Source organism: Microchirus variegatus (genome assembly GCF_963457635.1).
Source record: "Microchirus variegatus genome assembly, chromosome: 8".
Classification (NCBI taxonomy): domain Eukaryota; kingdom Metazoa; phylum Chordata; class Actinopteri; order Pleuronectiformes; family Soleidae; genus Microchirus; species Microchirus variegatus.
Genome location: NC_139809.1, coordinates 28,111,181 through 28,138,103, shown reverse-complemented (window position 1 = coordinate 28,138,103; position 26,923 = coordinate 28,111,181). Strand labels below are relative to the sequence as shown.

At 38.5% G+C, this 26,923-nt stretch overlaps 1 protein-coding gene across 1 annotated transcript; it reads left to right on the top strand.

Moving 5' to 3' along the window:
- Positions 1–1,312: 1,312 nt before the first annotated feature.
- On the top strand, positions 1,313–24,919 carry ush1c (Usher syndrome 1C; the record flags this gene model as incomplete). The annotated part of the gene is made up of 19 exons (XM_083893509.1): positions 1,313–1,348; positions 5,459–5,526; positions 7,427–7,570; positions 7,690–7,828; positions 9,182–9,290; positions 9,417–9,441; positions 9,539–9,596; positions 9,690–9,878; positions 9,964–10,023; positions 10,322–10,378; positions 12,027–12,169; positions 13,570–13,635; positions 13,730–13,878; positions 14,058–14,113; positions 21,654–21,695; positions 22,120–22,173; positions 22,255–22,354; positions 24,095–24,204; positions 24,860–24,919. The coding sequence occupies 19 exons, from the start codon at positions 1,313–1,315 to the stop codon at positions 24,917–24,919; spliced, it is 1,665 nt and encodes a 554-aa protein (XP_083749635.1).
- Positions 24,920–26,923: the final 2,004 nt, after the last annotated feature.

The window sequence follows — 26,923 nt, the reverse complement described above, 5'->3', positions numbered from 1 at the left end:
CAACTATTGTACACGACCGAAGTATACTCTTTCATCATTAGCAGGGAATTTGTTCAATTATTTAAAATGTAAAAATTATATTATTATTATGATTATTAATAATAATAATCATAATAATAATATACATTTTATTATTATTAATAATAATCATAATAATAATAAAATATTTCTGAAGTACACACTTGACCTTTTGTCCCAATTACTATAAAAAATGTTTTATTTTGGTATTGATAAAAAAAGTATAATTTCGTTCACAAGTTAAAGTCCTTATGTTGTACTCACCAATAAACACAGCATATATCATAACAATGAAAAACAAACTTTTTGATTTTATAGGACTTAATTAGCACAACTAATCAACTTCTGATGGTAAAAAAAAAATTGGATTGTCTGAGATTATTTGGACTTTCTCTAGCAAACATTTAGTCACTAATACAGCTAATGAAGTTACATTTTACTCAAATACTGGGCCTACTTTCTTATATATATGTATATATATATACATATATATATATATATATATATATATATATATATATATACATATATATATATATATATATATGTATATATATATATATATATATATGTATATATATATATATATATATATATATAATATATAAATGCATAGTATTGCTTAAAAGATTTATGTGGAATTAAGATTAAAATAACAAATTGAAAACAAGGACAAAGTAAATGTTTTTCTTAAATATTTATTATTTCATATGGAAAGTTTCATATATTTACAAATGGCCAGAAAAAAAATGACATTCACCAGTTTAACAATGAAATGAGACTTTATTCTGGAAAAGAGACAGCTTTTAATAAGCAGGAAATTAAGGGAAGTGTTTATCTTTTCAAAATAAAGGTCTACTTTTGAACTGTGGGTAACATGGCAAGTAGTCGTCGTAGTGTGCCGGGCGCGCGACATAAATGACGTCATATCCTGTCGCTGTGTCGTGCACCTCTGAATGTGTGTACCTTTGTTGGCTCGTGCCAACTCTCCATTTTCAGCATGGACGCCTTCGAGGGAAGACTGACCGAGCAGGTCCGCTTGTACAAGCATTTGAGGCGAATACTGCAAGGAACAAACATTCTTTTACAGTGTTTTACAGCATCTGTGTTTGGAAGTGACATTCGTATTTTATATCGCAAAACTTTTTTACTTTAAAATTTTACTTTGAAAATCCAAGCAGGAAGCTGTGGTGCAACGTTCCCTCAGCTTGACAGTGACCCCGGTCCAGCCCCGTCTGTCAAACTCAACGACGCAGCACTGAACGTCGGCCCGTTTCTCTTTTGTCTCTCAACAATGGAGCGCAAAGTTGCTCGAGAATTTAGGCACAAGGTAAGATACTGACATTTCCTTCAGCTACACTGAGTTCATGTCTCTGTTTTCTTTTCTCGCTTTTGTTTGTATTAATTTATAAAAAGCGGTGTGTTTGTTTATTTACCTGGTTGTCACGTCACTTCGCTGTCTCAGGTGTCTCGGAAAGCCGGCGGGATGTCGCGCAGCAGACACAGGCCTTTAAAAACAAGCAGCAGCTAAAATAATGATTTAGGATTTATTATTTGTTTTCAAAGGAAAATAAATCAAATCAAATCAAATTAATAAGTCATTCATACATTAAACCAGTCATCTATTTTAATGTTGTGGCTGATGTGAATGTGTATTTACCTTTTCTTCATACATTACGGTTTCAGGTGAATTACTTTACTATATTTATAGTATTGTGCATCCATATACAGAGTCCAACACCATTGTTTCTCCTAAACTAAAACTAATTACTAGTTTTTAGTTTAGTTACCAGTTTGGTACAATACTGTGCAGCAGCTTTTTTATTTAATTTTGAACTATTGTCATGTTATGTGTATATAGTATTTTTTTGTATGTATTTAATGTAGAGCCACAATATTAAAACTGGTTTCAGCATCATGGCTGATAGGTCCAAATATTATCATAACAGATATGGGTTGAAGAAATGTTAAGTAGGACTAAGACAATAATTCAGCTTTCTTAATGTCATGTGAACACGATAGTCTGACTAAAATCCAGCTTGTCTTAGTCAGACTAACATACCAGGATAATGCGGTTCATCGTCCAATTACTCCTGCATGTGAAGGCTAAGTCGGACTAAAACAATCATTTTGTTTCCTTCATGTCATGTTAATGCGATAGTCCGACTAAAATCCAGCTTGTCTTAGTCAGACTAACATACCAGGACAATGCGGTTCATAGTCCACTTACTCCTGCATGTGAAGGCTAAGTCGGACTAAAACAATCATTTTGTTTCCTTCATGTCATGTAAATGTGATAGTCCGACTAAAATCCAGCTTGTCTTAGTCAGACTAACATACCAGGATAATGCGGTTCATAGTCCAATTACTCCTGCATGTGAAGGCTAAGTCGGACTAAAACAACCATTTTGTTTCCTTCATGTCATGTAAATGCGATAGTCCGACTAAAATCCAGCTTGTCTTAGTCAGACTAACATACCAGGATAATGCGGTTCATAGTCCAATTACTCCTGCATGTGAAGGCTAAGTCGGACTAAAATAATCATTTTGTTTCCTTCATGTCATGTAAATGCGATAGTCCGACTAAAATCCAGCTTGTCTTAGTCAGACTAACATACCAGGACAGTTTTTCTTTATCTGGTGGTTAGAGAGAAATTGTCACATTACTGTTATGTTAAAATATACATACAATATACAACTAGGGAGGCTTTAGCCCCTGTAAATATACAAATAAATATATATAATCTATCAGTTTAATTAAGGAAGAAGGAGAGGTCACAGAAACAGAATAATGGAACAATATGTATCCGTACATATTGTGTCAGTATGGTCTGCAACAATAACATGACAGTGAATGTTATCTGGATCCGTGCATTGAAGTTGAGGTTATATTATATGATATTTTCTGGTTGGTGTTGGTACATGTGGGGATTAGGTAAAAAGATATTAGAAGAAGGAAACATGACACTGAATGTTCAGGGTGTTTTCAGCCCCTGAACAGGTAGGATCACTCACTCAGCCATCTGTCCTGTCCTGCATAAACAGGCCGCAGTGTCTCTCGTTCTGTAGACTCTTCACAAAGGGCATCGCGGCATTGGATAATGCAGACGTGCCAGAGATGATCAGCTGAGCGGAAGAAATGGGACAATTTATGAGTTTAATTAGAGGCCGAGGGGAGAACATGCACGACACAATCAAGCTGTGTTTATCAAACACTATCCAAACTGATGAATTGTCTTTAAATGTCTTTAAATGCTGCAATTACAATTGATTGTCAGTTTGTTACATTTGTGCCCGCTTTTGTTTATAATCTTCAATAATAAAACAATCCAGATTAGAGACATTCCAGCGCTATAGTCTTAATTTTACTATTTCACTTCACTTTTCCCCTGTTTCTTCAATTCAATTTCTTCTGTATTTCTCAACTTGCATGTTGCCTTTCACTGTCATGGATGGTGTTTTAGCCTGTAACGAGTATCCATCACTTGCCCACTCATTACAATTAGTTAAATGTCACATGGAGGCTTTTTAAAATAAAAATATATTCATATTTCTGTCTTGAAAGGTCCCCAGCCCTTAAAAGACAAAACTAAAAATGTGTTCCTGTTCCTCACGACCGCATAATGAAGAATCGTCTCAAATTACAATTTGGCATTTAAAGGCTGACTGTTTTTATTAGGAGTTAAATGTATACCTCGCAGTCTGTGTGCATTATAATAGAGCAGAGTGACGCAGGATGGTGTTGTGTGAAAACATTATTTAAACACCTCCTGTTTTATTGGAGCGTGGTGCTAAAGTCCACTGCAGTTAACTGACTGTGTCTTACTGAGCAAGAGAATTTAATGGCAGCCGTAAACGCCGTGTATGCTCTCACAGTGACCTCGCAGCTGCTCCCATGAAGTGTAGTTTGTCATTAATCAAAGCCAGTTTCTCTGCTGTAATGGCCCAGTATGGAAGTGACATCTAATGGTGAGACTGCAAACTGCAACAAGCAGTCAATGTCTCTGCTTTGTTGATTGCGTAGTAGGCTCCTGCTTCACAAGTCCACCTGGTTCGTCCATTCAGGGTGTTGTAGAATTAGGGCTGATTTTGAGGGAATTCTTATTTTTACATCATTATTCTAATTTTCACATTTTCTGATATCTGTGCACATCTGTGAGTAACAAGTATGTTTTCTTCAGTCTGTAGAATAAGATGTGCATAGGTCAGGACAATGTTTGATCTAAAATAGTCATGATAGTTGTGTTTTAAAAACAAGGCCCTTGCCTTAAGAATTGTATTGCGATTCTGATTCATTGTAAGACTACTGTAGTTTTGCAATAAATAGCAATAAATAATAATTACAATTTTCTTTTTCCTTCTTAGATCAAAATTTAAAGAAACATTTCTTGACATAATAACCCACAAACCCAAGTTTTGCTCGTTGCATGTCAGTCATTTTTTTCCTGGAAAAAAATCATGATATATTGCGTTTAGATTTCTTTCCCCACCTCCAAGGACACGGCAACCAAAGTGTTTGTATTTTGAAATTATACTAATTTTGTCTTAAAGGTGAAGTAAGTAGTTTTTGGTGCCATCTAGAGGAGAGGCTGAAATGTACAACAAAGAACTGCTCCTCTGCTCACCCCCTCCCTTACCTGAGCGCTACGGTATCCTCAGCTGCAGTAGCGGCCCGCGACCATGTTATTTTAAATGACTTTTTGAAACACTACGAAAATGAAACAAAGAATATTATACAGCGACTAGACAATGCAGGAGCACATAATATGTATAAAAAAGTGGATTTTGGGTCATATAGACCCATAAATACTACACAGTGTCCCTTTAAATACACTTATACAAACATAATCATACAGTAGATAGTGAGTGCTGCATGTTGAAGTTTGGAGAGTTTAAATGAGGTGTGTACATGCGTGCGTGCGTGTGTGTGAATGCTTGGTGTGAATGTTTTACCTCTGTTTGTGTCTAATGTAAGAGGACACTGTTGACCTTTCCCACTGCAGCCTCTCCTCAGCTGTTCTGCCGCCGTGCCATTATTCCCCCGCCTGTGGTTTGATAGTTAGGGAAGGGTCAGCCCCCTATTACACCTGCTTCACTCCGAAGGTGCTTCATTATCCTACAGCTTAGGTTCAACTATATCTCTCAGTCCGATTAGGGTAAAAATTAGTTTGAAACTTAGATTTAATTTAAAAAAAAGAAATGTGTTATATCAGTGATTGGCCGAAGCGTTTCCTCAAAATTCTCCTGCTGCAGCTGAGCCGCCATCGGGTTTGTATGACTCTTACACACACACACACACACACACACGCACACACACAGACGGTGGACCCCACACTGAGTGTTGACAGGAGAGCAGGAAAGAGATACGCTTGGATTGACGTGTTCTGTGATTCAGCAGTGAGGAGAGGGATGACACCCAAATGTGCGTCTTCTCCTGCAGGTGGAGTTGCTGATCGAGAATGAAGCAGAGAAGGATTACCTGTACGACGTCCTCCGCTTGTATCACAAGTGAGTACTCGCTGCCTGCACTTTTTAAATACCGTAGAATTAAAATAAATGCTTTCATTTGGCTCATTGCGTCTGTGACTGATACTGTTTCTCAGCTGCAGGTGAAATGATGCTCAATTGGCTTCTCTAACACCTGTTGACTTATACACTCTCAGTTTTGATGCACACACACACACACACACACCTTCAGTTTAAATTACATATATATACATATATATATATATATTGTCCGTTGTGGATTCAGCCTTTTCTCTGAAGGCCGGTGGGGGGGCGACAGGTCTAGGTTTCAGTGAATCCTTGTACAGAGGCGGAGGCCTGTGGCTCTATAGGTTAAGCCTCTGATCAGTTTCCACTCTGCTCTGACAAGCCTGGCCAGTTATTCACAAAAGCTCTTTTTTTATTTTCATCCTGCAAACAGAGCTGAATTTCACCTATTAATAATGCAGCGAGGAGGCCAGGTGGACACGTTTTATACAGTAGCTTTGACTGTGCTGCTTTAATGGCTCTTGTAGTTTTCTTTGGTCTTTCTTTGATTAGATTTTCTTTTGGCCATCACCATTCATGTATTATGGATGTGCCGTATATGTGTTATAATATATTAGTTAGAAACAGATGATTAGGGAAGGTGTTAACCCTTAGTGCTCACGGGGCACGGATCTGTGCCGCAGGTGCATCCATGGTAATTTGCTGTGGGAATAATACTCAACTCCTTATATGGACATCCTGTGGGGGGTTGTGTTGATAGGTCACATTATTAGGCTTTTATTGAGTCAAAGTTTTTTTTTAGTAGTTAGTAGTGATATAGAGAAGCAATACTTGTGCAGAGGTCACAAAATTAGACAAGTTAGACAGCCAATTGAACTTTGAATTGTGACATATTTCCAAATTTCATAAATTTAATCCCGTATTAAACATTTTAAAGCGGACCTAGACCGGAAGTTCCAATTAACGCTGTTTTTTAGTGTGTATCTGCATCATTACCTTGTTTATGAAGCCCTGAAGTTTCGAAACAAACCGTTCGGCCATTGCGGAGAACGCTGTGTTTTATTGTAATGTCGGGCTCAGTGAGATCTCTGAAAAAACCCGGTCCGGTTATGTAAACAACGGTTCTCCTGAACAGCAGATCGTCCTGCTCCGGGCACTAGTCCGGGCACATCCGGTTGCGTACATTGAACCGCAGAAGAAGAATAACGTCCGTTGTGGAGATGTTTCACGAGCGACAGTGTCTTCTGACTCTGGGTCTGACTCCGGGTCAAAGTCATAAAAGGGACTGCGGCGGGGAGCTGCGCTTCTGAGAGCGGGTGTGCTGAATATGTCACTTCCGGGTATTGGCCAATCACAAGACAGTTGGGAAGGCTCTACGCTGGCTGGCCAATCACAACACACTCTGTCTTCTGGGTGTTAGATTTCAGTCTGAAACACTGTGGCTGAGGAGAGCGTCAGTAATGAGAGATTTCTATCGGCTCGTTTACAGCAACTAGGAGGTTTTTGACCATAAAAACAAGTTAATGTATGTAAGTAGACCTCCATAACTCGCATATATGTGCAACAGGACCACTCTATGTGAGCTTTAAGTACTTTTTGCTCAGGTGTGCTTATATAGATGTTGAAAATTAAAATTATTAATGGAAAAAAGCAGCTGGAAATGCTTGGTGTTCTCAGGGTTAATGATTGTTTTGATCATCATTACGATGATTTGAACTTTAGAATAAAGTCAATTATTGCTGTTCTGCAAAAAGGCAAATTATTTTCTTAAAAGACAAAAAACAATAAACACAAACAAACACAAATGCTAGCAAAAACATGACGGAAGGAAGTGAAAATACAGGCTTGTGCTTGATTTAGAAAATAACTTACTTGATAAAAATCAGTACTTTTTCTCCCCCTCTCGTTTTCTCAGGTCGATGGATTTGCCGGTGCTGGTGGGAGACCTGAAGCTGGTAATCAATGAACCAAAGCGCTTGCCACTGTTTGACGCAATCAGACCTCTCATCCCACTCAAACACCAGGTGGAGTACGATCTTCTTACCCCCAAGAGGTCACGGTGAGTACAGCAGGGTCGTTGTGCTGACGTTGTTTGCATTTTGCCACCATCCCCTTTCTCTTTCGGTCGTTTGTTAATTTATTTTATATTCTCGTGTATTTTTTTCCCTGATTGTGCAGGAAACTCAAAGAGGTGCGTCTGGATCGGACACATCGTGATGGACTGGGCCTCAGTGTGCGAGGAGGGTTGGAGTTTGCCTGCGGTCTCTATATCTCTCAGATTGTCAAAGATGGTCAGGCTGCCAACGTAGGCCTTCAGGTGCTGTGTGTAACTGTGTATATGCGCTCACTGTGATCTGTTTTTTTCTTTTCCTTGAATGTCACTAACGGCTGCGTTTTAATTCTTCTGAAACATGTTTGTGTAGTTTACATTTACAGTACCAAACTTTTGACTGACACTGTGTGTACAGTGTAATTAGACAATAATGTTTTGTCCATCAAGTCTATCTGGGTTGTCTGTGACTGTGTTATTAGCTGTCATAATACCAGGATCCACTAGGTGGTGCAAAGCACCACGTTTGTTAAACTCAAGCAGCGCTTGAGTGTGTGTCTCTGGTGGTTCACATTCACCCAGGTAGTTAAAACAAACAGCCCATTTCATGTAAGAATGGACAGTTAAAGTAATGTTTAATGTTTTTAAAAATGTGCTTTTTTATACATATAAATGTGTATATATATATATATATATATATATATATACATATATGTATATATATGTATATATATGTATGTATATATGTATATATATGTATGTATATGTATGTATATATGTATATATATGTATGTATGTATGTATGTATGTATATATGTATGTATATGTATGTATATATGTATATATATGTATGTATATATGTGTATATATATATATATGTGTATGTATATATATGTGTATATATATGTATATATGTATATGTATTTGTATATACATATATGTATATATACATATATATATATATATATAAACACAATGTTTAACAAATATATGTCATAAACACAAGAAAACTGCAATATTTTAGAAATACTTCTAAAATCTTGTTTAAACTGAAAGTGTTATTGTTATTTATTTGAATTCGCCTTTTTATACCCACATTTGGGTTCACTGGGCGTCTCAGAGTAGTCAAGCATAACATTCAACCAGTAAAAATATTTTTCTGTTTAGGAATGCAAGTACATAAGTATAATTTGACATCTTAATCAACAAATAATAATGTGCTTCTGTTGATTTGTAAATCACTACATTTAAAATGATTGAATAACAATAATTATTATATTTTAGCATTAGAACTTATGCTACGGGTGTATTAACCATACAGAAACATACAAAATGATTTTGATGATTACCATTGCTGCTAAACACTGTTTGTAAAACTCTAATAGTGGACAGACATTGGAAATTAGCAGTAGCTACAAAGGCTGTTAATACATGACATGACATACAATAACTGGATTGAAAAACTGTATGTCACTCGTCAAGTGTAAACACATCAAACGGGTAAATAGATTACATAGCAGCTGTTTATTTACACGAGCAGAGACATACGTGCAGTACAGATAACTCTGATGCGTCTTGATGGATTGCTTTCTTCACATCTCACCCTGCGTCGATTCACAGGTTGGTGATGAGATTGTGCGAATCAACGGATACTCCATTTCCTCCTGTATCCACGAGGAAGTCATCAGTCTCATCAAGACAAAGAAGACCGTGTCACTCAAAGTCAGACGTACGTCAACACAGACTCATTTCACCGCAACAGGAGTGTTGTGTTGTTGTGTTGTGATCCTCGTCGAAATGAAAGATGTTTGACATTAATGGAACTTTTCACATTTGTTTCACTCCATCTTTGCAGATGTTGGGTTGATCCCAGCCAAAAGGTTGGGTTTTATATATCATTAACTTTTTTCATTTTATTTTAGTTTAGATTAAAATCTGTTTTTCTGTGTTTTCATTTCCTTTTTCTTATCTCTCCAGCTCCTCTGATGAGCCCCTTAAATGGCAGTTTGTTGACCAGTTTGTGTCTGAGTCTGGGGTAAGAGACTGCATATTTTGTCTTCACGCAGTCTGCAGGTTTTGAAAATCGTATCGCATCAAAACATTCTACTTAATGTCAACATATTTACAGGAGAAAAAGAACAGCGTTGCTGGTTTGGCGTCCATCGGAGGGAAGGAGATAAAAGAGAAGAAGGTTTTCCTCAGCCTTGTGGGCTCAAAGGGAATGGGCATCAGCATCTCCAGCGGTCCCACCCAGAAACCTGGCATCTACATTAGCAACGTCAAGCCAGGCTCTCTCTCTGCAGAAGTTGGACTTGAGGTGATTTCCAAAAAAACACCTCCATGAAATAAATAAATAACACACATTTTCCCACCTTTTAACCATGTGTTCAATCAAAATGTAGGTTGGCGACCAGATTGTGGAGGTGAATGGTGTGGATTTTACCAGTGTGGATCACTCAGAGGTACGTTTTCCTTATTCTTTTATCCTTCATGCAAAATGCTGTTTGCTTTGTTAGTTTATACAAAAGCTCCACGAGGGTGTTTCAGTTTGAAGAGATATCCTGCATCACTGGCAGTTTTTGTTCTGTTCTTTGGTCACTGATCCACAGACAGATTACCTAGATTAGTGCACAAAACCACCAACATATCAGTGTCAATGTATGGCCCCATGTTCTTATTCATTAGTTATCATTTTAGAAATGAATAGCATTATTTGAAGGCTTTTTTCTCTTTCAAATGTAACTGTTATTATATTTCCAGGCTGTGCGAGTCTTGAAGAGCAGCAGGAGTCTGACTATCACCGTCCTGACAGGAGCTGTAAGTACACCAGTGCATTTCACCCAATAATAGTGATCGTCGTCATAATCGTCAGCATTATGTGCAGCGTGTTCAACACCGTGTTTGCAGATTTTAAATACAAGTTGTTGAAGACACAGTGTACTCTATAAGCTGAAGATCTAAGCTGAATCTATTTTCCCTCACATGTTGACGTTAAAAATGTGTTTAATTAACAGTCTGTGTAAGAATTAGAGACTGTACATACCAGAAAACATTGTTCTATGGCTATGGCTCTGTAAGACAAACATTTTTTTATTTCAAAGCCATTACACCATTTAATTTCTGAAGAAAAACATTCTAACCAGTGTGCGAAATACCCATTAATAATCGGAGGGGGGGGGGGTCCCATCTCCCATTTGTTGCACAATACTGTTTCACCACCCCAGGTGCCACGCTGCAGTATTGGCTATTTTCCCTGTCAGATGTGGGCTTGTGTGGGGCCTTTTCCACAGCGCCATTTGGAATGCAATTCATTAAAACATTAAAAATACAAAATTACAAATAAAATACATTTAAATTTTGTCTGGTTATAAAGGATAAGAAAGCATGCAGAGTGTATTATGTACGTAGATCATATATGTAAAACTGAAATGACAAAGATGTTTAGGGAAAAAAACATAACACTGGTGCATTCAAGGTGTTTTTGTAGCATAGGAATTTACATACACGCCGCGCCGTGTGGCGCATTAATTGTTTTTTTCCCGATTATAATCTTTTTATGATCGTGAGAAGTCAAAATCATGAATAAAATTCAATTTATCGTCCAGCCCTACATTAGACCCCCCTCAAATGTTGTATTTGAGGCTTTCAGGGGGTCTCAAGTGTTAATCAGGGGGGTGTAACCCCCCCAGACCCCCCTGTATTTCGCACAGTGATTCTAACATTCTATTAAACACAGTCAACCTTCAATTAAATAATTTAAAAAATGTGATAAATGGCAAAGACATACACAATTAAATATGGTGCATAAAACGTCTACATCAGAAATCAGAGAATATATTGATTAAGAGAAACCCGATGTATTGACAATTAACTGTACTTCATTGCTTTTGAATTTACATGTTATTCTCCCAGGAAGAAATATGGAAAGGATGTGGGGAGGCAATTTTTCTTCCCATTTCATTTCTGCACTTCACAGATCTCAATTTTGGAGACACATTACCATCCAGAGCCTCGAACCCCTGCTGTCTGCAACAATAACGTTTATCATCATTCATGTCGCTCTGCAGATTGTTTGCCTTCAGCCTTGTTGACTGTGCTTTCACTCTGTGGTGATGTAATTGCGTTAGCCTGTGCGTCTTCATTTTGATTTATTCAATGCATTAACTGAAATGATGGGGTGCCTTTTGCGATGCGATTGCCCGTGTTTATGTAGTTTTCATAAATAGGAAACTGTGCAATTGTAATTTATTTGTAACACTCTGCTGCTTTATATGTGTTCGTTGCTATAGATCGGTGATTCTGAGGCTGTAAGCAAAGCTTCAAAAACAAGACATGACAAAATACTACTTCTACTTCCGTCTCTTCAGAGGCTGGTTTGGACCTGCCCTCAGAGCTCTCCAGAGCAAAGACATCGAGCCTGATGTCTCTCCCTGATTATTCACTATGGCTGTTGTCACTCTCTCAGGGAAGCGATCTGTTTATGACAGATGAGGAGCGCCTTGCCCTGGAGGCTCGCAGGGAGCTGGACCGGCAGGAGCTGATGCACCAGAAAAGGGTGGCGCTTGAGACCAACAAAATCGTCAAAGAGCAGCAGGAGAAGGAGAGGCAGTGAGTAAACGGGAGATAGCGTTGGCTCTCTTTTTCAGACCTCTTTTGTATTCAGTCTCAGATATAATCTCTGTTTCTGTGACCAGTTGTGCATTTACGATAGGTGGCCTTTTTGCTTTTCCACTGTGGATGAAACAAAGGACCTGAAGTTGATCAATATTTAGTAATTTCCCCATAAAGATTTCTGTTCAGCTGCACATTTTTCTTTTTTTTAAGAGCTTTACACATTGGAGGTCTATACATCCAATTCATATTCTTTGTTTATAGTCCTGTGCTGTAGCACAATGTGTGGAAATAGTTTTTGTCAACGGTATATATTTATGGAGAGTTTGCAAATTACATTACAATTATTTAAACTATTATTAGTCCAATTTATCAGCATATTCTTTTACAGGTTAAGATGTTTTCAGTACATAGAAAGCATATACAATGACATATATGTATATATATTTGAGTTTGAGTTTGAGTTTGAGTTTATTTAAAGCAGGGACAATACATATTAATGAACATATACATGTAAATATGCAAGATTATAGCCAAACGGCTAACTTCCATCTTTAGTCCCTTTGGCAGGTTGATGTCAACAACATAGGATAGTAAAATCAATTAAAACAATAGTAACAACAAATAGAACAGTGGCCTTCATGGCGAGTATGAGTAGGGGAAATAATTACAGAGAGAGAAAAAAACAAAATTAGACAAAGAATAAAAAAAGACAAAAACAATGAAGAGTTTAGTGGATCATGAAACACATGTGCACCACACTATATAAATGTTTAGGCAGGGTTGTGGCAACAGTGCTGATCTTCCAATAGCCAGACTTTGAGATGTTTGGTAAAGGAGGTCAGAGTCGGGAGTTCACGTATTGTGTGTGGTATTGAATTCCAGGTGTGAGAAGCACGAACACAAAACGTGGTTTGACTAAAGGCACTCTTTCTAAAAGGAACTACACAGTCACCTCTAGAGCCAGCTCTTGTTGATCTGTTCGAGTTTTTTTTTTTTTAATGGAGGAGGTGCTTTGCCATGGAAGATTTTGTAAATGAAGCTAGCATCTGTGAGTTTAACAGTGTTGTCCCAGCTTAAGCGCTCATGTTTTTTTTACAGTACATATACAGTATATACAGTATGTCCAGTCCACAAACAGCATATACCTATTCAGGTATGTAAATTACAAGAATCAAACTGTGGCAAAGGAGGTGATTTCCAGTTCTTAAGTGCTCACAAACAGTATATCAAGTAATTTTTGATAGTAGGATGCATATGTGCCATGTTCTAACATCTCTGTTTGTCCATAATTTGGAATCAGTATCACTACATATGTTTTTAGGTTTTTTTTTTCCGCAAGCTTGTAATGACATATTTTCTTGTATATGGAAGTCGTTTCATTCTGTGTTAAACAGGAGAAAGATGGAGATTTCTCAGAAAGCTGCCGAGGAAGAGGATCGCTATAAGAAGGAGATGGATAAGTATGAAACAGATTTGCCTTTAAGTGTCAATTCAGTTTTGTTGAAGTAACATGTCAAACATCACACGTCATATGTGCTTTTTTTTGTTGTATAGGATCGAGGCTATAGAGAAGAAGCACAACAGAGACTGGGAGGAGGACTGGGGCGCCAAAGACAGGCCTAAGAGCCCACGCACTCCAAAGACCCCATCACCTGCTCCACCTGACAGAAAAACAACCCCCTCTCCTAAGGCTAAGAGCTCTCGTAAGGCCACTCGACTGACTCTTTTCCTTTAAATGCACGGATCTTCTACCCCATTTCCGAATAGATTTATTTACTCTTCTCTCGAAGCCACAGAGTTGTAGAACTATCTTTGTCCTGTATCTCATTTTCCTTTGCATGCTCTTGTTCTGTCACTGCTGTGTGCCGTGCTTTCCTCTAAGATGATGAAGGTAGCTACTTCACAATGGAAGACGAGGAGGAAGAGCGGCTCAGACAAGTAAGTCCGGAGCCTCCGATTGCACGTCACAGGTGTTTTCTGGAGGCTAGTGCTATATTTCCTTTGCCAACCAGAGTGTAAGCATATTGTGTTTGGGCCAATTCCAATTCCAATCTTAACCCTCAAGCTCAACCCTTTTCTTAACTGGCCCTCAAAACCAAGTGTTGAGGGTTATTTTGTCACTTAGAAATGGGACACCCCTTAAATGCAGATACGTCTTCAGACTGTAGGGGGCAGAATAACGCGAAAGCTGCGTCCAGTCTGTCAACTCCAAAAAAGAAGAAGAAGAACACATTTATGTCACGACTATTTATTTATTATTTTCTTTCAGTCAAGTTATTAGGTTGTCAGTTAGTTATAAGATGATACTCATACAAATACCACAACCACGGACATATTCAGCTGACAGTTACCACACACCACGGCTTATTGAAGGGTAAACTATAGCAAACGATCGCTTGTCCGCACCGGCCGGCTATTGACAAAAGATCATAAAATAAAAATAAATGTTACGCAACAATGACGTCAGTAATGCATAATATGGGCCTAAACTACGATAATACAATGATTTTCATCATTTTTATATCTCTATTAACAAAGAAAATACTTCATTTGTATCGCACTCGCTTCGCTGCTTTCAACGCCATCTTTCTTATGTGAAAACACGCAATGCATTCTGGGTAGCCCTTGCTCCCAAGGGTGGTCTCGGAAAATCTCAATATTGAGGGCGATACAGCCCTTAAACTCACCCCTCAACTGAATTTTTCTGAGAATCGGGACAGCACTTGCACTAGAGGGAGCGCACATTTTTGAGATTGAGGGTTAAGATTGAGGGTTAAGCAAGGAATTGGAATTCACCCTTTAAATAAGGTCGTATTTTGCTGCCAAAGATGTGCAACAAAAATTCCACCTGAAAGATGATTTTTGGTTCACTTAAGATACGAAGAGTCTGCACAGAAAACAGAGAACAGGGACGATAATATTTTTTTTTCTCTATGACTGCTGTGCTGTGTAGTGCTCACACATTGATACATACACGTTTGCTGAGAATATTTCTGAACTTGATCCTTGTGAGAATGACCTGTGTTCATCTCCATCCTCAGCGTTTGGCTGGTTTTATCGATATGAAGGGAAACTGCCATCGATCCGTAAGGTACTGTCAGCTGTGTGGTTGTTAGTGTGGTGTCAGAGTGATCGCAAAAAGAAACATGTTTGATTCCTGTCTCTATGACAAGGTGGTGTTTATAGATTACAGACCAGAGGTTTGTTTTTTCAAAAAAAGTTGTAAGGTTTGCCGAGTCGTTTACTGTGTGTTGCTGCCTGTCAGTGGCTGTTTTTGCATGGCTTGGCATGTGGTTAGTGTGTAGTTTATTTTTGACTAACTGATGGCACCTCAGAAGGGAGAAAAGAAGAAGAAAAAGAAGAAAGGTTCAAACACGGACACGCTTCAGGAGCAGAGGAAAAACAAGAAGGAGATGGAGTTTGAGCTTAAGTTGGCCAAGGAGAAAGAAGAGATGCATGAACGGGAGAAGCAGCTGAAGATCAACAGGCTGGTTCAGGAGGTAATGGAATTGCAGCGCGGATCGAGCCCAAGTTGTTTGATTCGTATTTATTGACGCAATTTACAGCAAAGTTACACGATACTGCCTCTGTACCAGGTGTCAGAGACGGAGAGAGAAGACCTTGAAGAGTCTGAGAAAGTGCAGCACTGGGTGGAGCGTCTTTGTCAGACTCGGTTGGAGCAGATCTCATGTGTGGAGAATGAATCCCCTGAGGTACAAATAAGTCAAACCCTCTCTTTTCTACAACCTTGGGAAGTGTTAACTTATGCAAACAATATATTGTCTTACATTACATCTATTTCTGATATTATGTTATCATATACAGCCTTCATAAACACAATGCATTAGCGTCGGGCAGGGTGCAGACACCTTGACACAGGCCAAATAGTGATGGTGGATTTTCCCCAGCAACAGACGTTGTAGTGCACACACTATAGTGTAGCTTCCATTTTTAGGCTACTGTCACATGTTCTGTCAAATGAGTACGAAGGAGTATTAGGGCCAACCAAAAAAAACAGAAGGAAAAAAAAAAAATCTGTCACAAAAAAAAAATTCTGGCAAAAAAAATAAAAAATATGGCTAAAAAAAAGAAAATGTCAGGCAAAAAAAATCCGGCTCATAAAAAAAATTAATCCCGCACAAAAAAAAAATCCAGCACAAAAAAGTAAATTAATTGGCTATGGCTGCCTCTACAGACGCGTCGATTAAGCAGTACTTCAGAATCGGCTATTTCTTTTTGCCTGATTTATTTTTTGCCGTTTTTTTTTGCCTGATTTTTTTTGTGCCGTTTTTCTTTTTTTGCCTGATTTTTTTGTGCCGTTTTTATTTATTTATTTGCCCGATTTTTAATTTTTTTTGGTTGGCCCTAATACTTCTTCGTACATGAGTAACATGACACGTGAAAGTTGCTCAGTGTTAGTGGTGAGAGCACTTTCTCCAGTGCCTCCAGTCTTACAACAACAAAAGACACATGCTTTTTCAGCAGGTGATGACAGTCAGGATGTAAAAAAAAAAAGACGTAGAAATAGTGAAATGTGAAAATAATAATAATAACACAAGGTTTTTCATGTCTCTGTGACGCAAAGCTCTCGCCACCACTCTCCCCCGCCTCCGAGCACAAGGTGAAGCGCTTCCCCGGTGGCCTCCATCTGGCCACGACGGATCTGGACGACATCAACCTGGATAATGTTGATCAGAGCCTTAGGGGCCCTCTGAAGAGACTGGCCCCCACCCAGCCAAGCACTAGCCAGCCTCCTCCTCCTCCTTTGCCCCTCCCTCCTCCTTCGCCGAGGCTCAATCCAACCGTGCCCAGCTACCCTCCTGCTCCCTCTCGTGCTTTGCCTCAGCACAGACCTCCATCACCGGCCAGTAAAAGGAAACTGCCCTCAGCCTCCTCCACCTTGACCAACAAGGGCCGCAGACCTCACCCACAGCCCCACCTTACTCAAGCCCATCTCACTCCTCCCTCATCCCAAACATCGTGGCCTCCGTCCTCCCCTCAACCTGCTCCTCGACCTCCTCCCCCACCGCCACCTCCACCTCCTCCGCCGCCTCCACCTCCTCCTCCTCCGCCCCCACCGCCACAACACTCTGAAGACAGACAAGGCTCCCTCGGCATGTACCACCATCATCATCATCACCATCACCTCCAACACCCTCCCAGTCCACCAGGGCACAGGAGTGAGTGGGAGACGGGCGGCTATCTCCCCAGAGGAGGGCTTTACTCGGCTAACACCAGTGAAATGTCCCACCCCTCTAGTCCAAAGGTTAGAGTTTCTAATTTGAGATTGTGTGACGTATTACTTATTCAATCAGGTGTGTCTGGCAAAATGAGATAAAAGGGATTGTTTTTGTATTTCCTAGAGTCTATGAAAAGATCAGTATTTTCAATGAAGTGTGCAGGAGGATTTGAATTCTTTTCACTGCATAGGTTTATGGATTAATGAGTTTATATATTGGTATGTTTAATGCATGAAGAGAGCAATACATTGTGTTAGCATTCGTGAACTGGGTCATTGACTTACAATTTTCTTTTGACAACGGGAAATGCATTCAGATGTTTTAGTTCTGATGTTCTCTTGTAGCCGTGTGATTTGTTTAGTCTCGGTGGGGTGTAGCATTTTGTGTGCTGCGTAGATGAGATGAAAGCGGTATATGTTTCAGTAATTCCTGCAGTGTGCTGCATATGCCAGGGGCTAAAAGATTCTCTTTATTTCACTGCGGTCCAGGTAGTGAGAAATACATCACATGCCAGTCATGTGTCCACATCCAGTTTGGTGAGTCTCTTCATGGAAAATTGTCATATTTGCTTGAGTCTTGAGCCTCGAAGGCTTTTGTTGTGTCATGACATGAACATTGTGCATGAAGGGATAGTTTAAGTTTTCTTGATGTAATTGACACATTTGCTAAGTGAGCTAACTCACATGAACCAGCCTGGGACACCAGGCACGGCCAGCAGCGACAGAAGGGAAACCAAATATTAGCCACATAACAAAGGGCTCACCTCATGAAATCTGAACCTGTCTATCTTAAGAAAAGATGTTTTTTCTTTCTCTTAAACTGCCTTTTCCAGGCTGGCGTCACGTGTTTGTAAATCAAGAGTGAGTGGTTGACGACGTCAGTTTCAGGCCTTAAAACCCTGTCTAACTGTGAAATAAAGTAAAATGAGCCATGTTAAGTGGGTAATATCCATTTCCCTTCTGTGCATGTTGTCAGTAATCAGGTCGCTAGCACTTTAGATCAGGGAACACATATTAACTAGGTGCTTACTAACGTAGCATACTAGTCCTTTATTAGTAAATATTTAGCATGTATTAACACCATATGTAGGAAAAATCTTAATTCATGTTCGTAATAGCGGTAGAATAAGGTTATGTAGAATAAGGTGTTAATACGTGCCTAATGATTACTAAGCACTTAGTTAATGGTGAATATGTGTTCCCTAATCTAAAGTGTTACCATCAGGTCCTAGGCTGGTTCACGGAAATGTCGCTGTTGATAATGTGTCAAACCTCATGCAGCCACACTTCTAAAAACATAAACTATCCATTTAAATACAAACCTTTTACTCAGCTGTTGCTTGGAAAAAAATGGTCTTTTCCCAATAGCAACTAGCTCCTAGCCCCCCCAACCTGAGGCGCCAGACGACCCCCGTCATGTCCAAGCCTGTCATGCTGCCGCAGTCGCAGGCCCATCGACCAGAGCCACACAAAGCTGCTCACCGCTCGGATGGTCTGGTATGAAACATCACACTGCAGTTCTCTGCTCATCATATAAAACATTCATTCGGTTTGATAGTTCCAAAAAACATTCCGACATCTGACACAGTATGTCGTCATCTAGTCACTAGTGCCAGACTCTCCAGCTGTTTCACAGAGACCCAGTCTGTGGTTATTAGATCATGCAGGGAAGCCATTTGTCCTTCCTGTCAAAAAGCACTAATGAAACTTGGCTGATATTAAAACCTCTTCTCCAGAAACGCTCCCACTTCACCGTGACAATTGATACAGTCATATAATCGCACATCAGAGCAAACATGCTACCACTGACCTCCACGTTAAAGGTGCATTATGTAATAAATCTAAACCAACTGGTCATAAAATCCTCCTAATATGTCACAGAGACTCAGGAATAATGTTCATATAACAAACTGAACTCACCAACAACAACAACAGTACAGACAAAATATTTGCATTAAAAAAACATCTTTTGCAGACTGCAAATCGCGTTTATGTTTTGAAATCATGTTTTGGCATGTGGCGCCACCTACCGCCGTCTACCAATCATTGCAGTCAGTAGAGCCTCGCCTTAGCTAACTTGGCAGAGAAAACGAAACGTAAAAGATCTCGGTATATTGAACTTGAGTGTAGTAACCGTTTTTGGCCACATATGGCGCCTTTAAATGATTTCCTGAAGGACACCTTGAGTATTTTAGGTGCAGGAGAGTGCACAGGTTGAGAATATGCTGATAAACAAGCCTATTATAAACTGCTGCTGCTCACAACTCCTTTATAGCAGTTTCTCAATCCTGCGTGTTTTAGATGTTTCCATGCTCCAACACACCTGATTGAAATAAATTGAACATTGACAGGCTTTTTGCAGCGCTTGGTGTTGAGCTGACTCTTTGAATCAAGTGTGTTGGAGCAGGGAAACATCTAAAACATGCCGGTCAGTTGGTCCACAGGACCACGATTGAGAAACACTGCTTTATACCATTATTGCCATTTTTTAGAAACAATTATCGAGTCTTTATTTCATTAGTTGAAGCGAAATATTGACGTCGCACAAAATTGTTCCTGAGTGCAGTTTTGTTTTGTGTCACTTTTTCCCCCCAAAGGCTGTAATTATATCTTATTTACTCAGGATTTAGTCAACATCTTATTATCAGCCTGTAAAGAAACTCTGTATTGTTAGTGTATTATCTTAAAACGTAGACACATATTGGGAGTGAGGCTTGGTTTATTCGTTGTTTTATGGGTTGTTGTTGATTTTTTTTACCTGGTTTTGTGCTTTAGCCTCAAGAGATGCTGAAACGGATGGTGCCCTTCAACTCGTCTTTTAAATCAAAGAACAAACGACAAGTAATCAACCATCAACAACCAACAGTAATAATAACCATCCATCTATCATCACTTGAGTGCTGTGATCTATATTCTTCCTCTTTCACTCTTCTTCACATCATGTCTCCTGGTGGATGACTTCAGGCTCAGTGATTGCTGCCCCTTTAGTTTTTTTCATTATGGATGAGCCGGGACGATACTCAGTATTATCACCAGTGTACCTGTACTGGTCAAAATCACTGGATCTGACATCAGACAGATAAAAATCCTATATAGTCATATTGTGTGCTGTTTGTTTCCTCCTTATTGGAGAAGAATATATGTATAGGCTGAAATATGTGCCACCACAAACTGAATTTGAATCGTTTATATTTGAATTTGAATTGCTAAACTTGAATAATTGCATTAAAAAACTGAATTTGAATTGTGAGAACTGAATGTGAAAGATATGGGGTGTTGAATTTGAAAAATTCAATTTCAAATTATACTATTCAGATTCAGTTTTTCAATGCAATAATTCAAATTAAACAGTACAAATTCAAATTATGTGATTCAAATGCACTTTTCTAATGCAACTATCCAAGTTTAGCAATTCAAATTCAAATATTAATGATTCAAATTCAGTTTTTTAATGCAATTATTCAAGTTTAGCAATTCAAATTCAAACATAAACGATTCATATTCAGTTTCTGGTGGCACATATTTCAGCCCATATATATGTTACACAGTTGGAGAATTATGTCTTTGAAATGGCACAAATGTCATGTTATAGCTCCATAGTTTGGTCTAAAATGACTGTATCAGGTCAATATTGGTATTGGCAGATACTCCTATCGACACTAAAAAGATACTTATTTTCATTGATTGGATGCACATTGCACACTGTGCAGCAGTACTGTGATACTGTGAATGTACAGTGTGTGAATGCACATCGCAGTCATTTTGTTTCTTACTGCAGTGATTAGTTTTGCAAATGATGTTTGGTAGAAGGTGCAGTACTTGTAGGTCATATTGTTGTTGAGGAAGGAGATGTTGACCACTGAAATGGTGCATTTGTGGGGGATCTCTATGGGAGGTTGGAAGGTTTAAGATGGGATTTACACAACAACAATTTTCGAGGGGTGAATGTGCCCTGGATCAAGTCATTTCAGATGAACATGATGATGTCTTCTCTCTCTGAGAACGTTTTGTTTTCTTCTACCTTCTAAAGTCTAAACAGTGTGTCTGTTCCTCTGTTGGTCAGTTAATGTGTCAGTAGTTAAAGACTGCAAATTATTCAGCACTTTTGCACTACAACTTAAACACACACGTGGTTGACAAAGGAAATATAGCCAGCAGTTGCTGCAGGGATTTGTTTTTGTGCCTACTTAGATTTTGATGTATTGAATTTTAACGAAATCTGCGTGGATTCTCTTTCAGGGATTTCAGAAATACGAGGATGGTTTCGATCCCTACTCTTTGGTATTGTATACTTGATCTTGTTCCCACTGCTACAGTGTTGAAAATAATATGCAACATTAAATTAAAAAACAGCATCTGTTTTCAAGGTGTTTTTGACTAATTTACAACAGCAACCATAAGACAAGCAGTACAGCAATTAAAGATAATACATTTGTGTTTAAGCATGTGTTAAAACATTTCAACTGAAATTGTTTTGTTCTAAGTTATTTTTCCCCTTGATAGCAGCACCAGTAATCTGCTCATAGAATCTCTCATTTATTTTGCCATTGCATTGTTTACTAGAATTCCCATGCTTTATTGTTGTTCATGACCATTCAGGTGTTAAGATGCTGGCACCTCGATGAATTATTTTCACAATATCTACTATTACCCTACGTCATCCTATTCCTCTTTGCTCTTTAATCCCTCTGCGGTTTGTTAATAGTTCTCCACGGACCAGATCGACGATCGAGATGTGAGACTGCTGAGAATCAAAAAGGTGATCCACAACAAGGTTCTCGTTCTTTAGATGTTCTCATGCATGAGTGATGTTTGATGTTTTTGTCTTATTGTCCTTCAGACCGGACAGCTTGACCTCGCTCTGGAGGGAGGAGTAGACTCTCCGTTGGGGAAGTTGGTGGTGTCGTCTGTGTATGAGGGAGGTGCTGCAGATAGACACGGTCAGTTTGGTTCATGCTTTAACCTTATGTCCATTTCAGTTCATGTCAATGCATGTTTCCTGTTAGATTTGTTAGTTCCTTGAGGAGAGATTTCTGCCTCCATTCAAATTCAATTCTAACATTAACAGGCATTTTAGGCATGTGTGTTAGCGCCAGTACATTATAAACTTTTTGTAACTGGTGTTTATTTCTTCAGTAGAAGAAAAAAACCTCTAATGCAATAAAACAACACTACGGCCTGTAAGATGACATTTAAAACCGTAGTGTGCATTAAATATTCAATATACACTGTTACATTCAAACCATTTCTCAAGTGGATCAAGCCATGGATATATGTATATGTATATATACTGAGAAATATAATATAATATATATAATAATACATTTTTTATAATAATAAACTTAATTTGTATAGCACCTTTCATACAAGGAATGCAGTTCAAAATGCTTCACAATAAAAGGAAAATAAAAGCATATATATTAATATTATTATTATTATTACTGTTATTAATAATAATAATAATAATAATAATAATATAATAATAATAATAATACGAAGAAGAATAAATGTTTAATATTTAAATATTATATAATATAATAAATAATAAATATTTAAATATTTAAAGCAAGTACAAAAATAAAACACAAAAATACATTTTAATAAAGCAAATACAACAATAAAACACAACACAGGTGGAATGAAAAGGAAAAGTCGAAAAAAGTATTTTCATTTCAAAATAAAAACCCTGTTTTAACTTTGAAATAAAACAAAAGATGCAAATAAAACAGTAAAATACAATACGGGGTGAAATATAGGAAAAGGCTATTGTGAAGAGGTTAAAACCTTGTTTTAACTTTAAAACAAGCTAAAAAAAAAAAAAGGAGCTAGTTAAAGGCTAGAGTAAAAATATGTCATATATATCTTCTTTTAAAAATATATGAAAACATTTACGCTAGTAAAGCTAGACAGCTAAAATATGTATGTCAGATGGGATAAACATCTTGTTCCCACCTGCCCCTGCTCTGCTGATGTATACGATTAAGTGCTCCCTCAGTCAGGTCTGATAATATTACTTTGAAGAGCCTGTTTTCAGATGAAGAACGAAGCTTAAATAGAATATTGTGTCATTTCTGTTCACAAAGACCGAACAGAGGCACACCAAGTTACACACTGCAGCTTTAAGTTGAATGGACAACTCTTTAAACATTTCAACAAAATAATGTCATCATAACGTTGATTGTATGATTTATTGCAGGGCTGTTTTATTATATTATATTAGTAAGCCTAAATACACACTGCCTGATAAATGCACTGATAAACCGGTGACTGAGTGTGGAACTCAGCCACAAAAAAAACATATATTATTGATAACAGAAAGTCTTGTTTGTGCAAACCAAACCGAAATCCAATCATTTTTCGTCTGTACTGAATGAATACACTGTCTCCATGGTGAACTGTAGAGAAGACCATGAGCGCAGTGTGAGGATGTACCAGTGAATGACAGCTGCTTATTGCCTCATCTATGTGTGTATACAGTTCACACATGTTGCTCCAACACAGCTCTCTCTCACTCAGTGTTGGGGGACGCCATGTTTGCTTGTGTCAGTTGAGCGAGCCAAGTCTGTTAATGAGTACCTCTTCATGCAAAGCTGCTTTTATCTCTCCAGCTGGTTGTGTGTGTATGTGCGTGCGTGTGTGTGTGTTTCGCAGCAGCTGATCTTTGATATCTGAACTTGTAGGTGGTATTGTCCCCGGGGATGAACTCATGGCTGTGAATGGGAAAATCCTCATCGGTGCCACTTTGACTGAGGGACAAAACTCTCTGGCGCGAGCCTGGAACAGTGGAGGGGTGAGACTCGCATCCGTGCAATGAAATGCCCTCCTTAAAGGGATACTTCACCGATTTGAATGTGGCTTTGTATTGCTAGAATAGCAGTAGTATTTTTTTTAGAAAATCTGTTTTCCATTTTCAAAATGTGCCCTACTGTGATGCAAAACGCGTCATTTGACTCACAGTAGGGCACATTTGGATAAGGGAAAACAGATTTTTTTACAACTCAGTGAAAAACTGAGGGAGGGAAGCACATTTTCTAAAAAAAATACTACTGCTATTCTAGCAATACAAAGCCACATTCAAATCGGTGAAGTATCCCTTTAACTTTAGCTGCTGCAGCAAATGGAGTTGTATTGAGTTTCAATTAAAGATCCAGTGTAAGTGTAAATGAAATTGAAAATAAAATAACTACTCAATTGAGTACAATCACCTGATTTGTAACAATGAGCAAACTAAATATATCTTGAGTTTTGATGATGAAAAGATTCTCCAACACACTTGGATTTTCAGCTGCAACAAGCACCAATAAATGCACCACATTTTACTAAATGAACCTTTAAACCCAACAGAGATTTATTGTTTGTTTGTTGTTTTTGTCACTTTTTTTTTTTTTTTTACTTAGGAAGCTTTAGTTAATTTGCTTTTTTACTTTATCGATTTTTCCCATCAGGACTGGATAGATGTGGTGATCGCTGTTTCCCCTCCGAAAGATTATGAAGATGAAGTGTAAGTTCCCCTTTGTTGTTGTTTTTTTTTGTCTACATGTGTATAATGTCTGTCGTCTTTGCTACTCATTTAAAATACAATTCTGTATGTGCACGTGTATGCAGCCCTCAGTCAGCATCAGTCAGTCCCACTGTGATCAGAAAGGTGTTTGAAGGCAGTGCAACACTGTACAGACATGGCTACCTGCTTCAGCAGTAGCCCCTCCCTCTTCTCCTACCTCATCCTGGTAATCCACATAGTCTACAAACCTCCTGCTTTTCACTGCACGTCTTGGAGAGGATTGTTGGTGTGACATTTTGTTTTTGTTCTTGAGCACATGTGACAGTCTCCCTGTCAATCAGAAGAAAGCAAAAAGCGCAGAGTACTTTGGTGTTGGTTCCCCCCTCCGCCTTAAGTCAAACTGACACGTTTATGTATGACTGTCAAAACTTGACTGTTTCCTTGAAGAACTAGCGTGACAGTGAACATATATATATATATATATATATATATATATATACAGTGTATACAGTGCACAGTTGTATTCCCTCTTCTTTATTGCTGTGCCATGTGTTTTAACAATCAAAGAGCCAGGCTATTTAAAGTCAAGATATTTACAGCTAATGTGCTAAGGTGACACATGCCACCATATATCTGCCAAATCCTGACCCAGTTAGCGATATATAGACACACACATAAAGGTGTTTGGCTTGTGTGGTTGTTGCCCACTGTGGTCAGGTCACGGCCGTTCAGAAAAAGCAGCCTCGGACTCTTGCCAGCCTTCAGCAGTTGTTCTGATTGATGTTGTTCCGTGGGACTGTGACATGTTCTGACTTACAAAGTGACACTAGTTTGCCACATTCATTTTTTTTTTCTCATATATTCCTAGTTTTTAATAATGAATGTATTCCTCAGCCAAAAAAAAGACTTAAAGTGATAGTTCGGAATTTTGGACATAAGACCTATTTTCCAACTCAGCCGGTGTGATGGAGACGTCTGGAGACGTTTTCAAGAAATTTCATTTAGTTCTTCTAGTTGCCAAGTTCGCTGATGCTATGGCTAGCGCAAGTCAATGATACAAGTTAGCATGGCATTAAAAACTTGAATGTTTGAAATAAAACCAACCTTGCAAATTGAAGGATTTATGTCTCAGCAGCAGCAGCAGCGCGTCATACTTCCGGCAGCGGCGTACTGATTCCGCTGCTAGAAGTATAGTGCTGAGAAAGTAGTCCCTCAAAAATTCATGCGATGCAACGTTAGTTTTGTTTCAAATATTATTCTATCAACACAGATATGTACATCGATAGTCTGCCGTTACAATCGATTTGCCTCGGGTGCACTGTGGAGTCTGTATGAGTGTTTTTAATGCCATGCTAACTTGTATCATTGACTTGCGCTAGCCATAGCATCAGCGAACTCGGCAACTAGAAGAACTGAATGAAATTTCTTGAAAACGTCTCCAGACGTCTCCATCACACTGGCTGAGTTGGAAAATAGGTCTTATGTCCAAAATTCCGAACTATCCCTTTAACTTAAAACCCTGTTCATGTCTCATTTCTGTTTGTTTCTCATTTGCATGTGTGTTTCATGTGCAGTGACTAAAGCAAGATTACAAAGTGCATACAATATATAAACGTCAAGTTAATAAATCACAGCTCCACTTACTTAACTTCATTTCTGTTGATGGTATTTCAACAAGTCGATCTGACAGATTTACTTTGCATTGATTATTTTGTGTCTCTTTTCCCGCAGGACGTTCTTCTAGTGTCATTAACAGCCTGCCAAGACAAATACTCTGATTAAGAAGAAGGTGTTTTAGACTTGATGGCTCCTTCAGGATTCACTTTCTTTTTAATCACAATGAAATAAAACTCCATTCATTGTCTTCTCAATACACTTCATGCTTTAGTGTCTTTGTGTGTATAATTAGCATCATTTTTGAACTATTGTGTCATGAATCAGGAAAATTGACAGTGTGCGGTCAATGTGCATTCTCACTGTCTCACTGTTTTATGTGAGGACAGTCCTC